At 39.6% G+C, this 23,286-nt stretch overlaps 1 protein-coding gene across 2 annotated transcripts in view; it reads left to right on the top strand.

Annotated features, from left to right (window-relative positions):
• Nucleotides 1–16,737: 16,737 nt before the first annotated feature.
• The window catches only part of LOC100547381 (chromodomain-helicase-DNA-binding protein 9), a 30,158-nt gene continuing 23,609 nt past the window's right edge, over nucleotides 16,738–23,286 (top strand). The window contains exons 1-2 of one of the 2 annotated variants that reach the window (XM_010717800.3): nucleotides 16,738–17,085; nucleotides 18,260–18,597. In XM_010717800.3, coding sequence (XP_010716102.1) covers nucleotides 17,056–17,085; nucleotides 18,260–18,597 — 368 coding nt within the window. In that variant the 5' untranslated portion in view covers nucleotides 16,738–17,055. Of the gene's footprint in view, nucleotides 17,086–17,207; nucleotides 17,439–18,259; nucleotides 18,598–23,286 lie in introns of those variants that run through there. The other variant, XM_010717802.3, reaches the window with a different exon arrangement.

Below are 23,286 nucleotides of genomic sequence, written 5' to 3'. Positions count from 1 at the left end.
CGCTTGCTCTTCTCTGCCTGCGCTGCTTCGCTTGCGCTTCTCTGCCTGCGCTTCTCGCCTGCGCTTCTCTGCCTGCGCTTCTCATCTCAGCGTTGTGGTAAGGCCGATCCACCATCAATTTCACATTCTCTCTCCTTATAAAATTCTGTTGATACCATATTTAGTAAATTACTTTGTTTTACCTCAGATTGTTGCCACTGTTTTCAATTATTTCGGGGTCCCTTATTTCTTTTTTTTTCCGGGGGCGCGGATCCGCGGATCCCTCCGCCCTTCTAGTCACGGAACCGGGCCGAACCAGCCCGTAAACCGTTGACATCTACCCATAGAGGAAACAGTTACTAGGAGATTTGTTTTCATCAGTTTTACTTTGGTAATGATGGAGCTTTTTTGGACAAAAACCTTTACTGTATGAAATAGTTAATTAACTGTAACAACCAGAATGGACCCAATGTTATTCAACCAAAGAACTTCAAATGCAGTTAGACTGAGATTATTAAAAATTGAGACAAAATTGAGTATTTTCTGTTCTGCTATTTGAAAGGAAGCACGTTTATCACAGTTCAACTTATAAAGCTATTCTTTCAATACAAATTAATTTCAAAACTAATAGCTCAGTGTAATGGTGCACAATTAGAAGCAATCTAGAATATCTTATGCTGCTGCTACACTTTCTATGCCTGCTGTAATTAGATTATAATTGTAAATATATTGTTGCTCTTAATTTTACATCATGCATTTTTCATCATAGTTTGATTATGAGAACAAAGTGAAGTGGAGAAATACACAGGAGATTCATGTAGTCCTACCCTCGGCTAATATAAAGCTTCTGTTCTTTTTACCTCCACTTGAAACTGTTTTGCAAATAGTCTATTTGTTTTTCATAAGTTTAAAGAAGGTGGCAGAACTACGGGCCTCAGTGTTCAGTTTAGAAGTGAAAGGAAGTTGGAACAGGGCACAAATTGACCTGAGAGAACTCTGCAACCATCTCACTGACTGTTATTTTGTAATAAGCTTTTTAATCTGCTCTAGTTACATAAACGAAAGCAGAATAGTTGAGATTGAGCTAGCAAATAATATTCCATTGATAACTTTAAGTGCTATAGCACAAGGTGGTAGTCTCAACTTTCTTATTAGAGAATCTTTTTTCCTTTTAATTGTGATTAAATGTTTGACACCTAACTTGATATTTCAGTGTGTTCATGACCTCCAGCATCCTGCATCTGACTTCTGGTTTCTTTTAACATTGATTTGAAACCTGAAAGTGTTTTTTCACTTGCAACTTCATGCTTTCCTGCTGCGTGTTTCAGAGCAACAGATGACACTGTTTTAGAAGAGAACTTGTGTTGCCCTTGTTGAAAACTTAGAAAGAAACATTGGCATCTCTGTACTTCAGAGCATATATGAGTGTATGGAAGTGGAAGGTAAGCCTCACCTTATCCATCAGGGAGCTCTGGCAGCAGCTTCCTGTCATGGCCAAGTTTGTGTCCTGCAGCACATCTCAGCCTGGCACCTCTGGCTGTTGGCGAGTGCCTCCTTTTTGTGTCACCTCTGAACTTTATACAGGTATCCCTTAGATCATTTCATTTATGGGCCTCTTGTTCTGCTGTTCGTTGCTGTTGTACTTGTATGCAAAATCTCAGACTGTGTCTTTTTTTATGGAAGACATACGTGGAAGGCAGTGATGTGTTTCTCAGGCAGTTATGGTAGGCCCAGCACTGCAGTTAGTTGATAGGTGCTGTGATAGAGGTTACACAGAAATTAAGGATACAGTATTTTTCAGAGTGTATGTCTTATATTCTATTTAGTAATGGGAAACATGTTCAAATACTTAGTGATTGGACCATATTGCTTTTCTTTGCAGAAGGAATGGCTTTTCTGTGCATGGTTTCTAAGCGTTCTGCAAAACAAGATGGTAAAATTATGACACTGTTATTTTCACTGCTTGTGAAGCAGTGGATGACAGTTTTCAGTTGGACTAAGCATAATAAAATCTGTGTCTCAAAATCTTTCCTACTTTGCATTATTTGGAAACTGAAATCCAGACATCTGTTGCAGTGACAGCATTTGTATTTGGTGGGGTGTCTTTTAATCTTGAAATGTTTTCAAAAATGTAAAATAAAGTCCTTTCCTCCTCTAAAAAAGAGCCCTGACCCTCATCTCTTTCTGAAATGCTATTGAGCCTATCTCGTATCCATTGGATCTATACTATACTTGTTCCTTAATTATGGTTAGTTTTATGGAGGGCTTTGTCATGTTAACAAATTTAAATCTCTGTTTGAACTTGCCTTTCAAACATTTCTAGGAGTCATATCCTATGAGTTCATATCTGTCTGCAGTTTTGACCTTCCTTGCAGCTGGAGTAGCTTAATGAGTTGTCTCTGCCACAGTGAGGCAGCAGAATTCAGTTGTCATCTCCCAGCACCTAACAGAAGTTTATCATGCCTGGAAAAGTAACCCAAGTAATCCCTGACTTTGTTTTTGCCATCTTTTTCTGCTTTTTGCTCTTACTCTTTTCCACGATGCCCACACACATAGGAGGAAGTGAAAGTGGCAAAGCTGTGTCAAGTGTCTGCAGTTACCTCTGAGCTGAGCAGTGCAAGGCAAGCAGTCTTTCCAACTGGAACTGTATGGAATTCATTACCAATGTATGCTTTCATTACCAATCTGTGGCTTTTTGCCAATGGTGTATTCATCACTGAAGTTGGTGATTTTTTTGCTAGCTTTATAAATGAGCATGTATGAATCATTTTATTTTGTATATATTTTATCCAAGTTCTAGAGGAGCGTTTCTTACATTTTCTCATCTTAAAATGAGAAATTGCATGGGATGGAGGAAAGGAAATATGTAATCATGAGATTAGTTTGTAACACGTTTGCTGATGAATATTTGTTACTATTTGTAATTTAGACGTTTTTCACCTGCCTTAGGAATTGTGGCTCTATAATAAGGAAATTGATGGAATTTTAAAAATAGGGAAAATCACCAGGGTATTCACATTACTATTTTGAAGACCTTATGAGTTTGTCAGTTATGAGTGTTTAATCATTCTTCTTGGCTTGGGATCCTTTTAGTTATTAGTAGCGCTTCGCTTAAGTCTCTCTGAACCTTCTGCAGTTGTCAGATACACAGGCTGTCTGATTCTTTCTGTGTACTTCCTCTTGAAAAAGAAATTCTTGCTGTTGTAATGATTGTTACAATTTAAGAATATCATTTTTCCTGTGCTAATTGCATGCTCATCAGATGACTGCAGTAATTGTCTTCAAAATGTGCCAAAAGAGAAAGCTTTCTGTAAAAGGCAGTTAACAGATGGATCAACGTACAACAGTAACCCTGCAGATCTTGAGGTGAGACTGGCTGACAAAAATAGGTAAAAGAAAGTTACTTAAATTGATAACGTAGAATAAGTATGAATATCTGAATACTTACTGTTTACAAATAGATGTCTTGTTAACATTGAAGACTGTGAAGCAGAGTAACGATGCAAACTCAGAGTCTGGAAGTTGTACCTAATTACAGAGCAAGAATGGAAAAACTTGTCTTCAGTTGTTTCCAGAAGACAGCAATCTGTATGAGGAACTGTTGAAGAGGCTGTTCAGTATATGGTGAAAGTATAAAGGAGAAAGTATAAAGGAGAAAAAGCTCCTGTTCTTCTGCCATGTGTTAATGCATCTCCTATGATATAACTGAACTGCAATACTGATTGAGGTGCTGGGGAATTTTTTGCCTTTATTTTAGCCAGGCCTAAGGGGTAAAAGTTCCTGATTCATTTTAGTGCTTCGTGTACAAGATTGTGTATTATGGAAGCAGTGGTAGGGAGGGAAGGAGTGCTGAAATGGGAAGCATGTTTTTTGGCAGTACAGGCAAAGTCATTGTATGCTGTAGTCACAAATGCCAAGTGGGTGTAAGTGGGCTCATGGTGGGACTTTCCATTGGTACCAGTGGGGAGTACTGATCTGTCCAGTGCTGTTATCTCAAATCTGAGTTGTTTTTTTAATGGCTTCAGATACACCATTGCCTCCACAACTTCCAGAATTGCATTTCGTCTTGAGACAGTTTGTAGAAAAGTAATGTTCCATTGAGTGTTTGGGAAATGGAAGCAGAACTTTTAAGTGAGTTTATGAGTACTGTGGTTTTGAAGGCAAAGAATCTCAAGTACATTTGGAATTGATGTGGCTTTCCTTCAGATGTCAGTGTGTTTTGTGCGCTCATGTTTTACAATTTCTTTTTGTAAATGTAATGGCTGTAATAGTCTGTAATGTTAATGCCAAACACATAGATCAGAACAGTTTCCAGTGCTTTGTCCACCCAGATGCCTTCTATGGCTGAGGGGTGTTGTTGTCTCGCTAGTTCCTCAAGGTACAAAATTTGCACGAGCCTCTGGCTGCATGGATTTCAAAGACTCTCGAGAGTGGATTGAATTTGGCAGCTCTTAAGGATGATAAATACAAGTGAGTCGATTTCTTGGGTGAAGGAGCTGAGAAGTTATCTGTTGATTTGAATAATTTTGATAAATGAATCTAGGAGTGTAGCTTCAGACTAGGAGCACTTGACAAGCCTTATATTTTTGAACACAGTATAATTTGTATTTATTTTTATTTTGTGAGTGTGGCAGGCTTTCTTTTGCGTGGGTTATTTAGCTCGTGCTTGCACTTACCATGTCTTTTTTTGCCCTCTGTGTCTTAGTGTGAAGGCACTTCCATTTGTATCTTAGGAAAGTGTTCCCACTTGAGCGCACTGCTGTTCAGGAGTCGGTCTGTAGTTGAAGGTAATTTCAGTGTTGGTAGCATATTGTATGTGTGCGCGTGATGCTACTCAGTAGCACGCTGAATAACAAACCAGAACTAGCTTTATAGGTTGATAGGAAGTCCTACTTTAGGAAATAATCGTGGCATAATTGTAGTTTGTGTGTTAGAAAGAAAAGAGGAGCTGGTTTTTCTGTTAAAGAAAACATCTCAAATATTTTTGTTCTGAACATTTGTTTGCTTTTATTACAGTATGAAACATTGTTTCAGAAAGAGAAAACAAAGTCTTTAATCTCCTTGTTTTCTTAAAATAGGGATTGGAAAGGCCTTGCTCCCAGGTTGTAGCAGCAGCAAGCTGTAGGTTGGCATGCTGTGGTTGCAGTACAAGTGTACTTGCAGGAGCAGCATCAGGGATTGCTTAAACACTGAGTGGAGCCCTGTGCACACAGATCCGGGGAAGCTCTCCAAAATTTAAGTTATTAAAGCTGCTTCTGGAGTCCTAAGGCATTACAGTGCTGAATATTTTAATAATACTTAGAGCTGTGAAATTGAAGCGTGATTTTAACATCTGGTCTGTTACGAGCTACATTGCAAGTGAGAAAAACACCGTGAAAGTGCCAACTTTTCTGTGGCCTCAATGTATTGTTGTAATTATTCTGAAATAGTTAGACTTTGGGACCACTGATTTTAAGTTATGCCGTCCTGATTCTATTACATCTGTGATGGTGCATTTCTAATAGTAACTTCTATGTGTTCAGACTGGAGAAATACCTGTCCTGTTGAAGCTGTCGTTGAGGAAGGGGTTGTTGATGCCTGACAGCCCTGGTCACGTTCAGTCAGACAGGTGTTACATCATCTCTTCCTTTGGGGATTTTGGTTTGTGATGAAAAGCATGTTGGAATTAGAAGGTGATTTCTAGACATACATGAGTGTGCTCTCTTATTCTTTCCCCCACCTTCCCTGTTTTAAATGGCTTTTGATGTGGTTTTTCATATCATGCCAGTGGGCAGCCATTGCAAAGAACATCTGCCCACAAATCTAAGTGGCGTGGCTGCAACATCATCTTATGGCACGGATATGCATACAAGGACAGGGAAAGGCACCTTGGCATCTCATCTTTGTTGGTGGAATTCAGTAGAGAGAAGTTTTAAATGTATGAGCTTAGCAAAAATGTTTCTTAAAGTTTGTTTTACTTGAAGCAGTGCTGAAGTCAGAACTTTTCATTGAAAGAGCAATTGAAAAAAAAAGATAAGCCAAATTTATTTTGAGTTTTCTGTGTGTGGCTCTTAACTTATATCATCCTATGGAGCATTCTTTCACCTATAGTCATATTGCATTAGGAAATGTGATCGTGTCCTGGTCCTCTACAAGAGATGTTTAATGGGGCCAGGCTGCTCTTTTTTTTTGGCTTAGCACACCTTAACTGCACGTGTGAGTAGGCTTTGACTGACTGAGAGGTTCTCAGAACAGGTGAGTGACCCATGCTAAGGTGGGGCAAGAGGCCCAGAGATGTGCTCCTGCCGTGCAGTGCTGTCAGTGGCCAGTGTGCCGGATTGCTGTCTGGTGGTAGTGGTTCCTGCTGCCTTTGGTATGAAAATCATTTGTCTTGATCTTGCTTTAGTCCTGTCTTTTGTGCTGAAAGCCAGGTTCTGCTGAGATAGAAAATTACTGCTATGCTTGCTTCTGGTGAGCTGTCTTAAATCTTGCTTTTATCTATTGATCCCTACCAGAAGCTCATGCTCCCTGCTGTTTTCTGTGGCTATCCCAGTGAAGTTCTTGGATGCAGCGTTCTTAGCCTAGAGCTTTTTCAGTAGGTTTCTGGGAAAAAAGACAGTTTGGTTTTTCCCTTGTGGGTTTTTTCCTTTGCCTGAAATTGAATCCTGCTGGTCCCCAGTAGTATCCTGTGACTTGTGAGCTCTGTTTTCAAACCAGTGCCTTTTTAATAAAAGCTTTTTGTGTGGGCATGTGGTTTCCCTCCTCTATCGAGGGAGTGGGTGTTGATCGGGGTAATTCTGAAAACTGTTCAATAGAAGTGTTTCTTTAGGCTTAATTTATGCTGGGGAGCCCACTTTGGCACTGGAGGTTGCACCCTGGCACAGGAAGCCGTCAAAGCAATTCCTTGGAGCTGATGGGGCAGATATGTAGGTTTGTTTGAATTGCAGTGGCAGATGTCTGCCCCCCTCTGATTTAAATGGAAATATGCTGTGCAGTCAACACTGGTTTTAATGATAATACTTGACATCCTAGCTGTTAAATTGGGAAAAGTGATTTATTTTTATGTTGGTATCTTTTAATGTGCACTGTGTGCTGATATTTGTTATGCTGCAGTTAGTGACATTTGAAGACATAAAAAAAAAAAAAACTGCTGTGTTCACAGGTTGATTGAACTTCTACACTTATTTGCTTTTAGTGAACAAAAGTAAATAAGGAGATCTTGCTTGCAAGTCTTTCTGAATACATAGCTCATTTTGATTTAAAGATAGTTAATATCTTCCTATTAATATGGAATCATAGCTCTTTCACATCTGTTGTCTTCTTTTTGTAGCACTTCATTGTTTTGCCATCAGCAGTGAAAATATGTGCTGGTTTTTAACTTTTTAGTTTTTATTTTTTTTGTGAAGAGTGCTTATATCATAGAATCATTGGCTGGCATTGCCCAAGGCTGCAACCAGTCACAGCGCTCTGTTCCAGCAGCATTCATACTTTGAATAAGCTGCTTCACTTCACAATTTCACAAGTGAAATTTACAGTTGTGCTCTGTGACCAAAATTGGAATGGAAGTTGATAAATCATGCTGCCAAAAGAAGTTATAGAAGACAACCTGTGTCTGTGTTCGGTTGAATCTGTTGTCGTTTCTCTGACCTGGCCCAGCTTGCCTTTTTGCTTTCTGAGGGTAATTGCAGGGAGGTGCAGAGCCCAGAGGTGGGCAGGTCGGTGCTAGTTGTGCACTGTTCTTGCCTGTTTGCCCATAGCTTTCCTCCCCTGTGATGAAGCAGCTGCCTGGAAGGAGCAGGGTGCACCAAGCCGGCTCACAGATGGCTCAGCATCTTGCAGCCCATCCTGGCTGCTGTGGCTGAAGGGCTTGCAGGCTTCAGTCTGTGGGGCAGAAGAAAAGCTTGAGAGTTTGGTGGAGAGTATGAGGAAATTGAGACAGTAGTGAGCTTCATGCGGATAAAAAGTGCAGAAACATGATGGCAGTTTATGATGTGAGCTAACATTCTTCTGCAGGATTTTGCAGCAAAATCTTGGTAATTTTACATTAAACTCAACTTTTTTTTAAGGGTTCTGTCTCTTGTATTTTAAAAAATAGTAATGTAAAAGTAAACAAAATATCTTGATTTAATACTTTGGATAAGTAAACAGTGGCCAAAATCTGAATACTTCTGAAGTAGTATAGAAACTCAAGGCTGTAAATCTGAGTAGTACCTGTGTTGTGTAAAAGGCTGGGTGTGCAGTGAATCGGTTGCATAACAGCTGTCTCACACGTTCAACCCTTTTGAGTCTATGCAGCTTTCTACCTGCTTCTCTTTGCAGTTTTTTATGTGAGGAAGTTTTATACGTGCCAATGGGGGGTGATCTATAATGTATATAGTCAAGTGCAGGTAGCTGTAATGATCGAGCAATATTGTCTTGAGTTTTCATGGTGTTTGTTTCACAGTGTGCATCGTGGCTGGTGTCTGTTTGAGTATCAGGTCATTGGCATGGATACTATTACTGTGCTGTCTGGAGGATGAGGGCACTCAGATATGATGAGCCAGTACTGCTGTTCTGTTGGATGGATGGGCTGGGGATGCTGTTCTCGTATCTGGTGCACCTGTAAGTTAGGCTGTTGAATAACCAGCCTGCATCTGCTGGATACAGTCTCACTGCATAGCATTTGTATACTGAGCTGAAGATGGGAACAGTTCCAGTAGGTTAGTGATAGCTTTTCTGAGCTGTTGTAAAAATTATGCTTAAAAAGGGATAAAATTTTTGGTAGAGAGTAGAACTTAAGGCGTTCAGTATGTTCTGTGTGCAGCATCTCTTTCTCATGTCCTGTATTATGAACGGAGCATATTTAATTTCAAGTATTAATTTTTCCCTGTTTCTGATTATGGATGGAATTTATAACTGGTTTCTGATCACAGAAGACCACTGGTTCTCTGGGTATCCAAGCAAAAACAAGCTAAGGTTTTTGTTCAGTCCTTCACTTTGCTTTTGATCATTCTTGCAGTTTTGGAAAAATGCAAATGCTTAGCTAGCTTCCTCTTGTGACTCATAAGGCCTTCAAGTAAGCTGCTGTATTACTGCAGAGCTTGTTCCCTTCCAGACAGGCAGTTTCTGAAAGAATCTTTCCCATTAGAGGCTGCCTTGCTTCATGTCAGTGAAAAGCTGATGTTTTAGACCATCATATTGGATTTGTTTCTGTACTTAAATCTGAGCGTGTGAATTCTTCTTGACTTCAGACAACTGAACTTGCAGATTTATCTTTCTTTTAGGATGGGAGTTTGAGCACATCAAAAGAAAAAAAAAAGTAGAAAGCAGTAGTTTGTGAAGTTGATGGTTAGAAAGCTAACTACAGCAGTCTTTTGTTTTTGTTAGACATAGAATTGAAACAGGTTTGAGAAATCAGAAGTACAGTAATTAGAGGCTTTTCAGGATATGTTACTCTAAATTATAAATGTGCTATATTAAACTTCTTTGAAAAAGGGAAGATGATAAACCCTGAGTTTCTGTGAATATACAATTTCCTTAAACCTTCAAAATGAATGCATTTTAGTTTGTACATCAAAAATTTCCCTTTCAATCACAGTTAAGTACTAGAGAGTATTGTGCTTAAAATAATCCTGTAGTACAGGGAAAATAGAAAATTGAATGCCGTGTTGAGCACTGCAACACTTGGATTTAAAGCTAGAATAAAAATAGGTGTGAAGGATGGGTATTTTGGCCACTCATACCAAATACCTTCTGAAGAAACATGGATTCCAGTGGGGTTTCTGTGGTTCTTGGCCTTGGTTGTGCAGGGATGCTTTGAGGCAATAGAGGGAGCTGGGGAGGCTCCTGCTTTAGCTGGAGAAGTTTAGGGTTTCTTTTGTCAGAGGATAAAATGAAAGAATGAGTATTTGATGATTTGGTGTCCAAGTGCTTGATTTTGCAGCTGGTTGCTACAACAGTGGTTGTAGCAGTCTTGAATTCTTGGAGGCCTAAGAAAGAAGGAGCTTGTTTCATTTCCCCCACTGAGATCTTCTCTACCTGTCTACTTCATGGCAGTGGAAGGGGCATTTCTGAGATGTCTGTTCTTCTAATTTATCTGAAGTAAATCAATGGCTTAGAAATTGCAGGGAAGCTGGAGGCATAAATGTACCAACTTGTCTGACGTAGTTGTACAGCCTTGCTTTTTTTGCAGCAAGCCAGATAAAAATTGAGCAGCTGTCACTTGAAGTTTAATGTGCGTGCATAACTGTAACCTGAGAGCTGCGTGTTTTAAAGATAAATATTTCTTTTAAGTCTGTAGTCAAAGGATGGTGTGATTATCAAAGCTGCCTTAATAAGGGGCAAAAGCATTCCTTATTCTGTCAGTTGTGGAGGGTGTTCAGCGTATCTCCCTGTTGGTCTAGACTGAGCAACATGGCAAACAGGCCAGCCAGGTGAAGGTATTAATAATGTATTGCCTTGGGATAGCCAGTGGGATATGATGAAGTTGTAGTGGACAAACTTAGCTACGTGTCATGTTATACTTAGCTAAGTTATCCTTGACTATAAGTACATGAAGATGTCTTACGTGTCCAGTTGTGAAGCATCCCATTGGGTGATGGTAATGGAGGAATGGGCTGCTACTCTGCACTGCCATCTTAAGTTTCACACTGTGCCTTTGCGGCACGGGTTCTGGTTGCTGTAGGGATGCTTCAGATTGAGGAGCTGTAGAAGCGAGCTTGCTGATGACTGCAGAGCTGCTGTGAATGGATGTGGTCCGCAGTAGTGAAACTGGCATTTTTCTGCTCTTCTTATCTATGTTGCTCTTTTAAAATTCAGCACATAGTAGCAGGAATAGAAAATGTTGCCCACAGTAAGCTTTACTTGCTACGTTTTGTTACTATGTGTTAGATTTTCCAGAGACCCTGTGCTCACACTGCAGAAAGATGGAATACCAAATCATTTTGCAATAGGACAACTTGTTTTGCATGTGTTTCTGTTTTGGTGGTGATTGTTCATGTACTTTTATAATAAATATTTGAATATTTATCACTTAATCTTCAGCTAAGTCATATTGAGATTTCCTGTTGTTTGCTTCTATTTTATGTTGTGGTTTTGTTTTCAGTATTAGAAAAGTTAGGAAGTAGTGCCATATTAGTCTTATTTTGATATTTTTCTAAGGGAGAACAGGCTTAGTAAGTTTTCTTGCTTTTGAGATCTGAGGAATTCAGGAAAGACACATCTTAGTATTTTTGTCTACAGAAAAGCATATGTCCTAAAGTACAGTACAAATTATTAATTACATCCCTAGTTGTACTTTACATTTACATTTAGTATCCCTTCAGAGAGTCCCTTTCTTTGTACTTAAAACATAAAGCAAAAATAAGCCAAATGAGAGAACACCAAGTTTCCTACAGAATAAAGCGAAATAAACAGCTTATTCCACTTGGCTCCAATATTGTTATTGATCAACTTCTAGCACTGTGAGAGACTGCTTGAACTGATGTCTGTTCAGCAGTGAAAGACTGAAAATTAGTGCCGTTTCAGTTAGTGTTGTATTTCTTTGGAGTTCAAGAGGCCTTCAGAAAAGAAGCTTTGCAGCATTCCACTTGGGACGGTTATGGAAGCTGTCTGAACTTTTTGACCTGTTAAACAGAAGTTTTCCTATTGTAAAAACAGGTGTACCAGTAGAGGATAACTTTTACATGTACTTTCTAAGACCGCCTTTGTTGTTCTGAGATTTCAGTGGATCGATATATTTGTAGGGCTTCGTTTGGGGTTTTTGAACTCTGATGACCAGTCACTTCAAATCAGAAAGATCTGTGTTCTTGTCTGTAAGTACTTTGTGAAATATCTTGTGCATTTACCTGACTTGTTTTGTAGAGTATTAAGTCAAATGTTGGTTTGTTAGGTGGTAGGGTTTGATTTCTTGTTTGTTTGGCTTTGAAGTTACCTAAAAGTTGGCAGGTAAGATCACTCAGGAGTGTAGAAAAGTAACACAGGTAGTAGTGCTTTTTTGCTGTTTGTATGTTTTTAGAAATAAAACTGAAACTATTGGATCCATAGGATAAGCAGTAGAGGCTTTGCAAGATCTACAGCGGTATGGAATGACTCTACAACTGATCTGAATCCTGGTAATTCAAATCTGTTGTGCATCCACAACTCCAACTGACTTGGATGTGATCATCGCATGGCACTGGGACAGCTAGTTGTCTTTTTATATTCTGTGCTATCATCCACATAGATGTAATATTTGGTTGAAGCCTTGAGGTAAACGTGCTTTAACTTATGGACTACAGTAACGAAATTTACGTTCTGAGGTGACTGTTACACAGCTTAAACAGCTGCACTGACACTTTACTGGAGTTGTCAGCCACTCGTTTATCAGTGTAACAAATAAAGGAGACAACCAAGGTAATTTTTTTCCTGTTCTTTTATCTATTTGTAACACTTCAATATTAATTTCAATTAGGTTTCCAGTGTCTATTTCTTAATTCTGTGTCCCTGAAATAGATGTTTATTCATGATGATAATAATAAGGAGAAGAATGAATAATATTATCAGTATATTGCAAGAACTGCAGCTTAGAATGGTTCATCTCTTAATTGTTCCATATATACCACCCAAAAGAAAGGAAAATGATAGAACCCCATGGACAGTGCTCTTTGCTTGGGAGGGGGTATGGGGCAACTGCTGAAGAAGAGAGAGACTTAAAAGTCAACTCTTTGAAAGTGTAGAACAAGGGGAAATGGTTTTAAGTTGAGGGAGGGAAGATTTAGGTTGGATATCAGGGGGAAGTTCTTTACCGTGAGAGTGGTGAGGTGCTGGAACAGCTGCCCAGGGAGGTTGTGTATGCCCCATCCCTAGAGACGTTCAAGGCCAGGTTGGATGGGGCCCTGGGCAGCCTGGTCTAGTATTAAATGGGAAGGTTGGTAGTCTTGCATGTGGTGGGGGGGGGGTGGAGATTTATGATCCTTGAAGTCCCTTCCAACCCTGGCCATTCTGTGAAAAGCTTGAATAAAAATTCTGAAGGGGAATGTGACAGCTTAAAGCATTTGCAGTTTTCAAATTCTGATGTGACCACAGTGCGAAAATAAATGACAATCTGATTTGGGCAGAGACACAATACTGATCATCATTTAGGTGATTCCTATATTTGTGGTGTAGCTGAGGTATTGATACTATCCAAGCAACTTGACATGCACAAAGGGATTCCTTGTTTATTAATAAACATGAACAAAGATGACGGAGTGGCAGTGCAAGAGGATCAGGTTTCCAGGTGGCTAATTTTAGCTGCTTTCAACGTGGTTGATGTCAAGGTCATGTTGTTCTGCCTCAGGACCTGGTAGATGAGCAAGAGCTGTGCTCTCAGGACACAAAGTACCTAGTGGTCGCATCTTCCTGCTGATGCCTGCTGTTAGTAGAAATAAAAGAATCTTCAGAGGCACTGCAAGTGTAAAGCTTAGCTTTTTTGTTTTCTATAATAGGTAGGATCATAATTTAATTCTTAGCTAGTATTTCAATGAGCATATGCACAAGTGAGAGCCTTTTAAAAATATATAAATATGTAGAATATAATTAAGTCAGGAATGCATGATTCACTAAAATACTAGGGAAAGGCATTACAAGTCCTCAGAGGATATCGAGAATGGATGCAACTCGATAAAGAGACTTGACCATAAGGACTGTGTGCACAGAGTTGAAAGCAGTTCTGCTCTAGCATGAATGGCCACGGGTTCTGGCAATAGCAGAAGTGATGTTTTGTTCATGGAGCAGGTAAGGCAGGATCTGGGTGGATTTCCTAGGAGATGAAAACTTCTTGTATGTTAAAAACATTTTCTTCCTAGGGCTTCCTTTGAAGTTGATACACAGGGGATGTGGAAAAACTACTTATTGTTGTAGGGCAAATTTGAAGTGCGTTTAGATTTTCAAAGGAAAAGAAAAAAACTGATTGTAAGTATTCATGGCAGTGGTTTCTCCTTGCTGTGGGAAGTACTGTTAGGCCAGCAAAGTGCCTGTCTTGCAAATGCCATGCAGGTGTTGCAGAAATACCTTTCTGCAGAACACTAGCAGAGTATTGGTAGGAAATGGGATGATCAATGACTTCCTCTCTGGATGTTGTTCAGTAACCTGATTGTTTGACGTTAGTTTAATTAAGATACCAATCTGATGTGTAATGTACCTTCTACCTCTCAAAACAGTGTTTGAGTCTCTTGAATGCTGCTCAAGTATTTTGAATATTGGTTCTCACCATCTCCTGTGAATGTGGGGCACGTGTGGTGAAGTCTACAGCTTCTACAGTCGTCTTACTTGTTCCACCCTTAAGATCCCTTAAGGATAGCCCTTCAGTGTGAACAGCAGCACAGCCCATACGTGCTGCTCCTAATGGCTTTTGTGGTGGCAGTAGCATGAACCTGATACAGAGTTGTGGTTCTTGGCATTTCCTTGCTGTCCACAGGACTCAGCGTGGCAGCGGGCAGCTGACTAAGCCCCAGTAGTGCCACTGCCTGCTGCTTGCCAAAGCTGTTAGCAGCAGAAGATACCTGGAGCTGTTCTGAATCATTGCATTGTTTTGTGTTTGGTTATATTTGGATGACCATCTTCGCAACCATGAAAACTAGAAGCTTGTTTTTCCAAATAAAATGCTCATTTTGTAAATACGTGGCTGCCTTGAGGCTTTCCTTTCCACTTTCTCCTACATCATCTTCAGTTAAGAATTCCTCTCAGTGCTGATGGATGGAATAGGTTTGTAAGCTGCTGGCAAAAAGATGTGCATCTGGGAGGTGCCTGATCTGTGTCCCTTCTCAATGACGGGAGGGTTTTTTGGCTTGGCAGAAGACTTTGCCCTTTTTGTTGTAGATGCTGTGTAGCTTTTTGGGATTTGTTTCCAGTGTACGTGATAATTTATAACTGTTTGGTTATGACTGTACTTTTTTTTAAAGATTTAATCAGTACTCAGAATAAAAGACCCCTGCTGAATTAGATCCTTACGTTGCTTTGATTGCCAAGTACATGCAGATACTGTTCTTTGTAAAGCAAGGGTATTTCTGGTTCTTCTAATCTCAAAACAATTGTGTTGCTTTGTGATTTTGTTTGTGTGTGTGACAGCGGTGACTTCCCTGATGCAGGTTTCATTACAGCTTTATTTAGCTTGTGATAGCTGGCTGGTGTCATCTTGTGTCTTCATGGATGTTATTTTCATATGGTAGAAACGTTCATAGCAAAACTGAAAGAATACGTTCTCAGTTTTCTAATAAACAGCTTAGTGTTGCTCGTGTGCAGGATGTAACTTAATATAGAAGCTATAGTATGGCCCAAGAAGTAGTGGGTCAGCCTCCAGGTTAAAACAGCCAGTCACCTCAACCAGCATGCTCCCAGTTCTACATGAGGGAGGTAATAGAAGTTGGTGAGGAGTAATGTGGGGGGCAGCTTTGAGTAGATATGTCATAAGAAACTTCTTTTTAAAGCAACTAAATGTTTAGGAAGATTACTTCAGAAAATTGCCAAAAAGCTACCATTGCCATTATTGCCCACTAATTAATTTGGCACTTTTTTTTTTTTTCTCAGCCCCAGAATGGTTCAGGAAGGTATCAGTGTATGTTTAAAATCCTCTGACGTTACCAGCTTCAGTAGCATTTGGCTGAAAGATGAAATTATACTGAGAGTGCATTAGGCAACTTCCTTAATTTTATTTAGCTGATCTCGGAACGCTAACATAGTACATTATTTAGCATTTTGCTAAGCTATGAAGTTATAACTCTGAAAGATAAACGATCGCAATTTCTGTTATGGGTTGGATAACCATAACATCAAAGCGTCTTTGCTACTGTTCTAAAAACTAAAATGAAAATTTAGTTAGTTGTCCTTGTAGTTAAGCTACATGTTTGCAGAAATATACTTGAATGTAACGACACTGATAACTAAAAAAATTCATCCCATGTATCTGTTCCACTGAACAATGAAGTTCATCTTGAAATAAGGCTGAAGAAGTAAAATCCCTATCAAGACACGTTCTTAAACAGTCCCAAAATCCTCAGAGAAGTCATATCCCAATCTATTTTCTGATTCTTCTTTAATGGGCTTCCAAGAGAAGCAAGGATGTTGGTAGGGAATAGCAATGATGTCAAAGCTTCTTATTTTTCTAATGACTTTTAAAAAAAATTAGAAAACTGTACCAGCTGCTTGCTTTTCTGTGATACGTTGACAAGAACGCAATGAAAACTTATCTAGTCTATTAAAATGGTACCTTCAAGCCCCTTTAGTAGGCAGAGATTATCAGCTGGCCATGTCCTGTGTGATCGAGGAGACCTTCATCATAAGGTGTGTGATGGTCTCGGCAGAGGGGGGAGGGGGAAAAGCAGGGTATGGGTTTCCTCCTTGTTCTGAAAGAAGCTGTGAATTCTGCAAAAGGACACTTATGTAATCGCTGTTGCTTGTTTGGAGTACAGAATTCAATTGCAAAAAGAAAAAAGTAAAAGATATATTGCAGGACAAAACATGTTTGAGGCCACAGCCCAAGGTTTTAATGTCTGTGTTGCAGCCTCCCCATCTCGATGCGAGACTCGTCATGTTGCAGGGAAGCCTTGGCTACAGGAATACACAGTTCCCACAGTTTTCAGCCTAAGAGAAAATAGTATTTGCAGTTTTACAGCAGGAGGTGGAAGAGGAAGAGTTAATCCCGATACCACATGTAGGGAAGAGCAGTCCTTTGGGGGTTAAATTGCAGAGTCGAATGGAATAATAACTGGTAGCACCATCTGCTGGCCTACTTCCGCAGAAGGAGTCAGTATTTTTAACGACATCTCTAATATTCATGCTGATGCATTTTGATGCTTTGTGCATTCATTTCTTTCTGTGCTTTGTTGGAATCTGGCTATCTGCTTACAGCTGTGTTGGAAATCCTGCTCTGGAGGGGCGGCGGGCAGGCTCTGCCCTACCTGCGCTGGGCGATCAGCGGCTGTGCGCTCACCAAGGGAGGAATATGTTGATAAATCACAATGTGCATTTGTGGAGGGTTGTGCATATCTTGGCTGCAGCTTGCTAAATAGGCCATTTAGCAATCTTCTTTCAATGCTTTTCTCTTGAGCACTGCCTGGGGTGCTGAAAAAGCAGAGGGCAAGCCTTTGTCTGACGCCAAAAATGTCTTCAGTGAAGAGGCCAAGAGGAAGGGTAAGTGAAAGCCTGAATGAGTGGGAGGAGGAGGGGTTCTTTGGGCTAAAAGGCTAATGGGATTGAATAACCTTCCTTATTACTGGCTGCTGCGGCGGGAGCCGTGCTGCATCGCCATCTTGAGCTTGTTGCTGTTTGCTCGAGCCATGGTTATTTGTTAGAGCTTGTAGGCCTTGAGGTGGCATTTCAGTGATCCCGCGCCGGCCTCCCTCCCTGCCGCAGCACCGCTCTCTGCCTTTGATGAGGCGCGGGTAGAAAATGGATCCAGTGAAGTGCACTGGATTCAGCCTGGAAATGTGTTTGGAAATTCCTGGTGGCTTTTCTTCGTGCTGTAGTCAGAGGCGCCTTTACGGGTGAGAATGTAACATAAGTGTTATCTGCCGGTTTTTGTCTGTTTGAATAGGAAATTCTTTCCATTCCTTGGAGGGGGAGGGGAAGAAAGCAAAAACATGTCTTCTGGTCTGTGAAGAGCCTGGTGGTTGGGGCATTGCACTCGCGTGTAAACAACCCCGCATCGGAGAAATAGCACTGAAAAGCCTGAAAATCAAAACAGGACGTACATTTTCCAACTCAGATACTGGCACTATGTTGGTCGTAATAAAAATACTGCTTTCTGATCCTTTTATCAGGGAGAGCAGTGTAGGCTTGGTTTTGGATTGCTTTTTTAATCTTGATTTTGTTCTAACAACGATTCTGTTTAGCACTGCTTTAACCCTGTGGATATGATGCTTGCTCTAAGGTATTTGCGCCCCGGTATCTTACCGAAGAAGAGATGCTGATGCCGTTACCTTGGGGAGGTCTTGGTTTGTTCTGATTTTATAAGGAGAATATTTTCTGGGGATGTTGGAGATGTGTGTTAAACGTATGGGAATGTTTGAAAGGCGACGGATTGGTGTGAGGAACTACGGAGAAGGAAAGAATGCTCGCAGAATTAGGGGAAGGTTTTTTTAAAACTAATTTTAGGACATAGACTGGTTGTTTAAAGTCAACAATTGATGTACTTATTCTGAAACCCACGCCATTCTGTGGTAAAAGCAGAATTACTTCTTTGTTGTGTCTGTATGTGTCTCTGCAAGTTTAATTCCAGATTTAAAAAGCTTGCACTTTTTCTTCTAAGAAATATTTGGTATCTTAAAATAAGGGTTTTTTGTTTACTTTTTGTCTCTTGCCGCAGCCTCCTTCCTCCAAGAAGACTGATGGTTCAGGATCACATACTAAGTCACAGAATACCCAGGTGAGGGCAATGTCTGAAAAGAAGCAGAGGAAAAAAGCAGACTCTGAAAGTAAACAAGAGAAGGCAAATCGCATAATATCTGAAGCGATTGCAAAAGCAAAAGAGAGAGGAGAGAGAAACATCCCACGAGTAATGAGTCCAGAAAACTTCCCCAGTGTTTCAGCTGAAGGAAAAGAGGAAAAGAAAGGTAGAAAAGTTAAATCGAAACCCAAGGACAAGGAAAGCAAAAAGCCAAAAACTGGTTCCTCATCCAAAACTAAAGAGAAAACAAAAATTGGGTAAGTAGATCTAAATGTCTTCTTACTTCTCTTCAGATTTCTCAAATCTGTGATAAAAATGAAAACTGCTTACTGATAATGTTCTCATTTACTGCCTACACAGAATTCTTCCTAATGAAGTCCATGTGTGGACTTTCTTGTTCAAGAACAAGAGTGCTTTGTTTTCTCTTCAGCTGAAATCATTTTAAAACTGTGCATTGAAAGGAACGGCTTCTGTATTTTAAATTCATGCCAGCATTACTTTATACTTACTTAGAAGCATAGACAGCACCAAATTATCTTTCATCTAGTGTTGTCATCTGTTCTGACTCCAAATTAAGTTTATCTGATAATATAAATGCTGTGTTTGTCAATTCTGGCTTATATTTTCAATGTATGGTAAACTGCATAGGACCAAACTGGAAGTTTAATGAACTTGCTAGCAGATGAATATTCTTGCAGATATAATGTACTGTATCAAAAGTACAATGCATATTTTTATTTTAAGTATTTTGTGTTCTTTAGTTGTAATAATTTAGTCTGCCCTCTTAAAGATTGTGCAGACTCAGCTGGATCAAGCTGGGTTCATACCCCGGGGGTAAGAAGCCTCCAAGAAACGTGTTAGATGTCAGAGAGCTGCAAGGAATTCCATACCTGGCACACTTCTGACTGCAGAGCTAACCTAGTTCTCCAGGATACTTTTAAAGGAAATAATGTTATTTCTGAGTGAAGCTTGTCAGTCAGGACTTGAAACAGAAACCTCAGCTATGGTTCAATTCTTGTTTGAAATCCTTTGCCCTTCTTGTGATAACAGAAATAGGAACTGGCATATCTGTCTAGATTTAAATGCCTCGTATGCATATTTCATGTTTAGACAGCATAAATGAATGCTCTTTTAATCAGCCTGTTTCTCTGCATTTCTGCTTTTATTCCTAGTGTGATACTATTCTTGTATGCTCCAAATAAACTACTTCCTTGAGAATTAGTCCAATATTATAAAGGTTACTGTTCTAAATGTTACGTGATTCTAACCAGAACTTTACTGGTCTTAATTTTTCTCATTGCTTATGGATTTGCAAACGAGTGCTGCTTATGCTCCTGAGCATTTCATCACAATTCCTCCTCGATCCCCACCCCCCATCTCTTTTAAAGTTGAGTTTGGGATATATACTCCCAAAGTTGCTTTCATATTTATTCATGTTGTATAGCAGACATTTTGTGGGTCATTCTAATCAGGAAGCTTACACACTACTGTTGGCTAGTGTCGTTTTTTGGAACCTTTGCGTGTGTTGCCCTAAGGATGCTTTGTAGCTGTTCATCCAAATAATTAACAGAAGCTGCTGAAAAATAATCCTTTTGATATGCTACATAATTCCAGTAATATTTTTGCTGCTTTTTAATCAGAATAGTCAAATCAACTGTTTTCTGTGAGTAACAGTTCAGCATTCAGTTTTGTCGTCTTGAAATGCTTAGGTGTGCACATCAATTTGCATCCGTTTTCTAGTTGTCACACAGTAGTATCAAATGACAGGTAGACATTTGTCAAACTGTTTTTAACAGTGATGCTTGTGCTTGATCTGAAGCTGGTAGGCAGCCTCCCATTTAATTAAGTACGGTCAACTTTAGGTAACTTGGCAGCAAGCTGTGAAGGTTTGCATCCCCGTTATTTACCACCCCCACTGCCTAAAGCCCCAGTAGTATGCTGTTGGGCAGTGTGATCAAGTAAACGGTGTGGGACAGGTAGATGAGGAGTCAATACTCAGAAGCTGAGAACTGTGAAGTGAGTCTTCTGGAGCCACTTATTACAGACTGTACAGAATTTACATAGATGCACAGCTGTCCAATAAAGTATATTGTTTCTGGACACCCACATGCATTTTTTTATGTGAGTACTTTCATGTGGTGTTACGTTGTGTTAGCACTATTTTATATCTTCTGTAATGCATGTATTTTTACAAATAACATATCAACTGCTTAGCAAGAATGTGTACTGCAGTGATTTTGAAGTGCATTAATTGCAAGAAGACCCTGATGTTTGTTTAAAAATAATCCTATGAGTGTTTACTATGCCAACGTAACTATTGATCTTATGTAAGTAGAACACTTACTGTAGGATGCCTATTCAGAGGTGGTTTAGCAATTGTATGCCTAGAAGTTTTTCATAACTTGTTTACCTGAAATCCAATAATTAATAAAGGTTTTAGAAGGCTGAACACTTTCTCATAAGGATATCTTGTTATCTTACGTTGTTGGAAAAATATTTTTTAACTAATTGAAGCACATGCTGCAAATTGCAGTAACGAAATAGGATTAGGATTTTGAGTGTGTGGGTTGCTACATTCATTTTCGCTGTTATCTTAAAATAAAACTCCCACTGAACCTTGAGAGAAAGTTTTATCGTGTTGAAGTAATACTTTAGAGGGCAGAACTACTTTACTGGGTGAGAAGGAGAAGGGAGAACTTGAATTTCATGAAAACCTTGGGCTTTCTTTGGGAAATAAAACTTTTGTAAGCTGTGGGAACCTGGAAGGAAAAGATATTAAAGAGGAAGACGCAACTAAATTTTATATGCAACTCTTCTTGCTTAAATGCAAGCATAAAACCTGAAGACAGTAAAAAAAAAAGTCATTAAAAAAGTAATAAGAAATAAGTTTACAGCAGTTGAAAGTTGTTTATCAGCTACAGTTCTTTAATGAGCAATGAAACCATCAGCTTTACAGACAGTGAAGGTGTACACGAAAGAAACAGATGAAGCACACATTTAGCTGCAGTGAAGAACTTGGGTGAATGCATCGGGCTTTCCTTTTAAAAGGGAGTTGGGCTGTGACACGTCCATCCCAGCAGAGTACCCTGCTGCCCACTGGGCCGTCGCAGTCTCTCTGGAGGTGCTTGGAACTGGCAGTAACGGTTACAGGTCAGCTCCGTTGGGATGCTGAGAGCCAGGCTGGGACAAGGAGCTGTGCCTCTCAGAGGGGCTGAAGTCAGGCTCGTTGTTCAGGTGACCCCTGCTTGCTTTTAACCTGATCTTTCACATCCCCTCTGTTACCAAACGGGGCCTATCCAACAGGAATCTGAGTGTACTTTCTCTAGTCCGTACTCAAACAGCAGGTTGTTACCTGGATTATGCTCGCAGGCATTGCTGGTGTGCAATGTGGCCTGTGCTGCTCTTGAGCAGGATTTAGAGTTAGTGATCCAGCTGTGAAAAGGATACGCTCTGCTTGCTGAACTGGCAGAGTGGAACTGGCACGCTAGTTGCTGAACAGACTTTTATAACATTGCTTGTGAGCCAACGGTTTCTATTTAAAAAGAAAAAGTCTGTGTTTAGATGTAATGCGACACAGCTTTGCTGGCACTGAGCAGCCCTCATCTAAGGTCACGTTTTGGCTACTGTGTGCTTGGGCACAGGGGAGATGGCATGATTTCAAACAGACCTTTTCTCACTAATTAAATTGGTTTGTCTTTGGGGACTTCATGTTAACTGTTCACATTTTCTGTCATGATTCCTTTGAGATCTGCATATAGAGAAAATTTATAGCGTAATTCTTTCTGGTGGATCACAGTTAGTTATGAATTAGTAGCAATTATTTGCTAGGCAGCCTGTGTTTTCTTTCTGAAGTCTCCACTTAAAATTGTTAATCCTCTGACCTGTTTAAGTCGAAGTAGCAAGGCCTTTGGTTTCAGCCCACTGGTTTAAAACTGGATTCAAGAATTAATAAAGTTCTGTGCCATAAAGATTGGTAAAGATAAATGAATAAGTTGTTTTTTGTTTTTTTTAACCAAGCATATGACAAACTATTAGCAGTGTAAGAATGCGTGTATCATGTATTTAGGGTTACCAAATGTGTCACCTTCAGATGTTGATTATTGATCAACTTAACTCTTTACAATTAAGTTACTTTACAATTTTTGTGAGGACTTCCAAGCCACCCTTCATATGCTGTCTGTTTAGTCATTTATCAGTCTATGTAGGAATCTAAACACTTAATGTTTTGCATAGAGCTTCTAATGATTTACAAGCTTTTTGAATTGTTTATGATTTTGGTTCATCCATTTAAGGTGATAGATATATTTTTTTTTTGTTTAAATATGTCTTTTACCACTTTATGTAAGGGATTGAAGAGTTACAAATTTGTGAACATTCTGTTGTTCAGAAAAGTAGATTGGCATTTAGATTATATCGCTCTCAAGTATTCCCACCTACTCAAACACAAAATTAAATATCACGGCCCTGATGAAAAGCAGCAGCTCTGCATTAGTGATATAAAGGGTGATATCATTAGAGTACCTAGTTTTTAAAAATAAATAACGAAATAAATCCCCCTCAGGCCTTAGGAATTAGATGTACAGAATTAAATCTGGAGTGGTATCCCTTAAATTCCAGACTATTGCCAGTTATCAGAAATAGTTTCATAATTTAATGTGCTAAAGGAATAGTTGTGGACTCTGGTAGAAAGTCTTTATATCCTCTCTTGTTGATGTGGTGCTGTTAAGGTGGTCTGACTCCTTCCTAACACCAGTTCACAGACTCCTGCTACTGTGAAGGGGGAGGGAAAAGGAAACCATTCACCTGTTATGCTGATCTTGCATTATTTAGGGCTAAGTACAAGAAATCCTAGGGAATTTCCTAGAAATCAGGCATTGTGAATTCTCTTATTGTATGATTTGTATAAGTCAGACAAATGCTGTTTAATAGGTCTGTGCACAAGTGTA

The sequence above is a fragment of the Meleagris gallopavo genome, chromosome 13, assembly GCF_000146605.3.
Source record: "Meleagris gallopavo isolate NT-WF06-2002-E0010 breed Aviagen turkey brand Nicholas breeding stock chromosome 13, Turkey_5.1, whole genome shotgun sequence".
Classification (NCBI taxonomy): Eukaryota; Metazoa; Chordata; class Aves; order Galliformes; family Phasianidae; genus Meleagris; species Meleagris gallopavo.
This window is presented reverse-complemented; position numbering and strand designations above follow the sequence as displayed.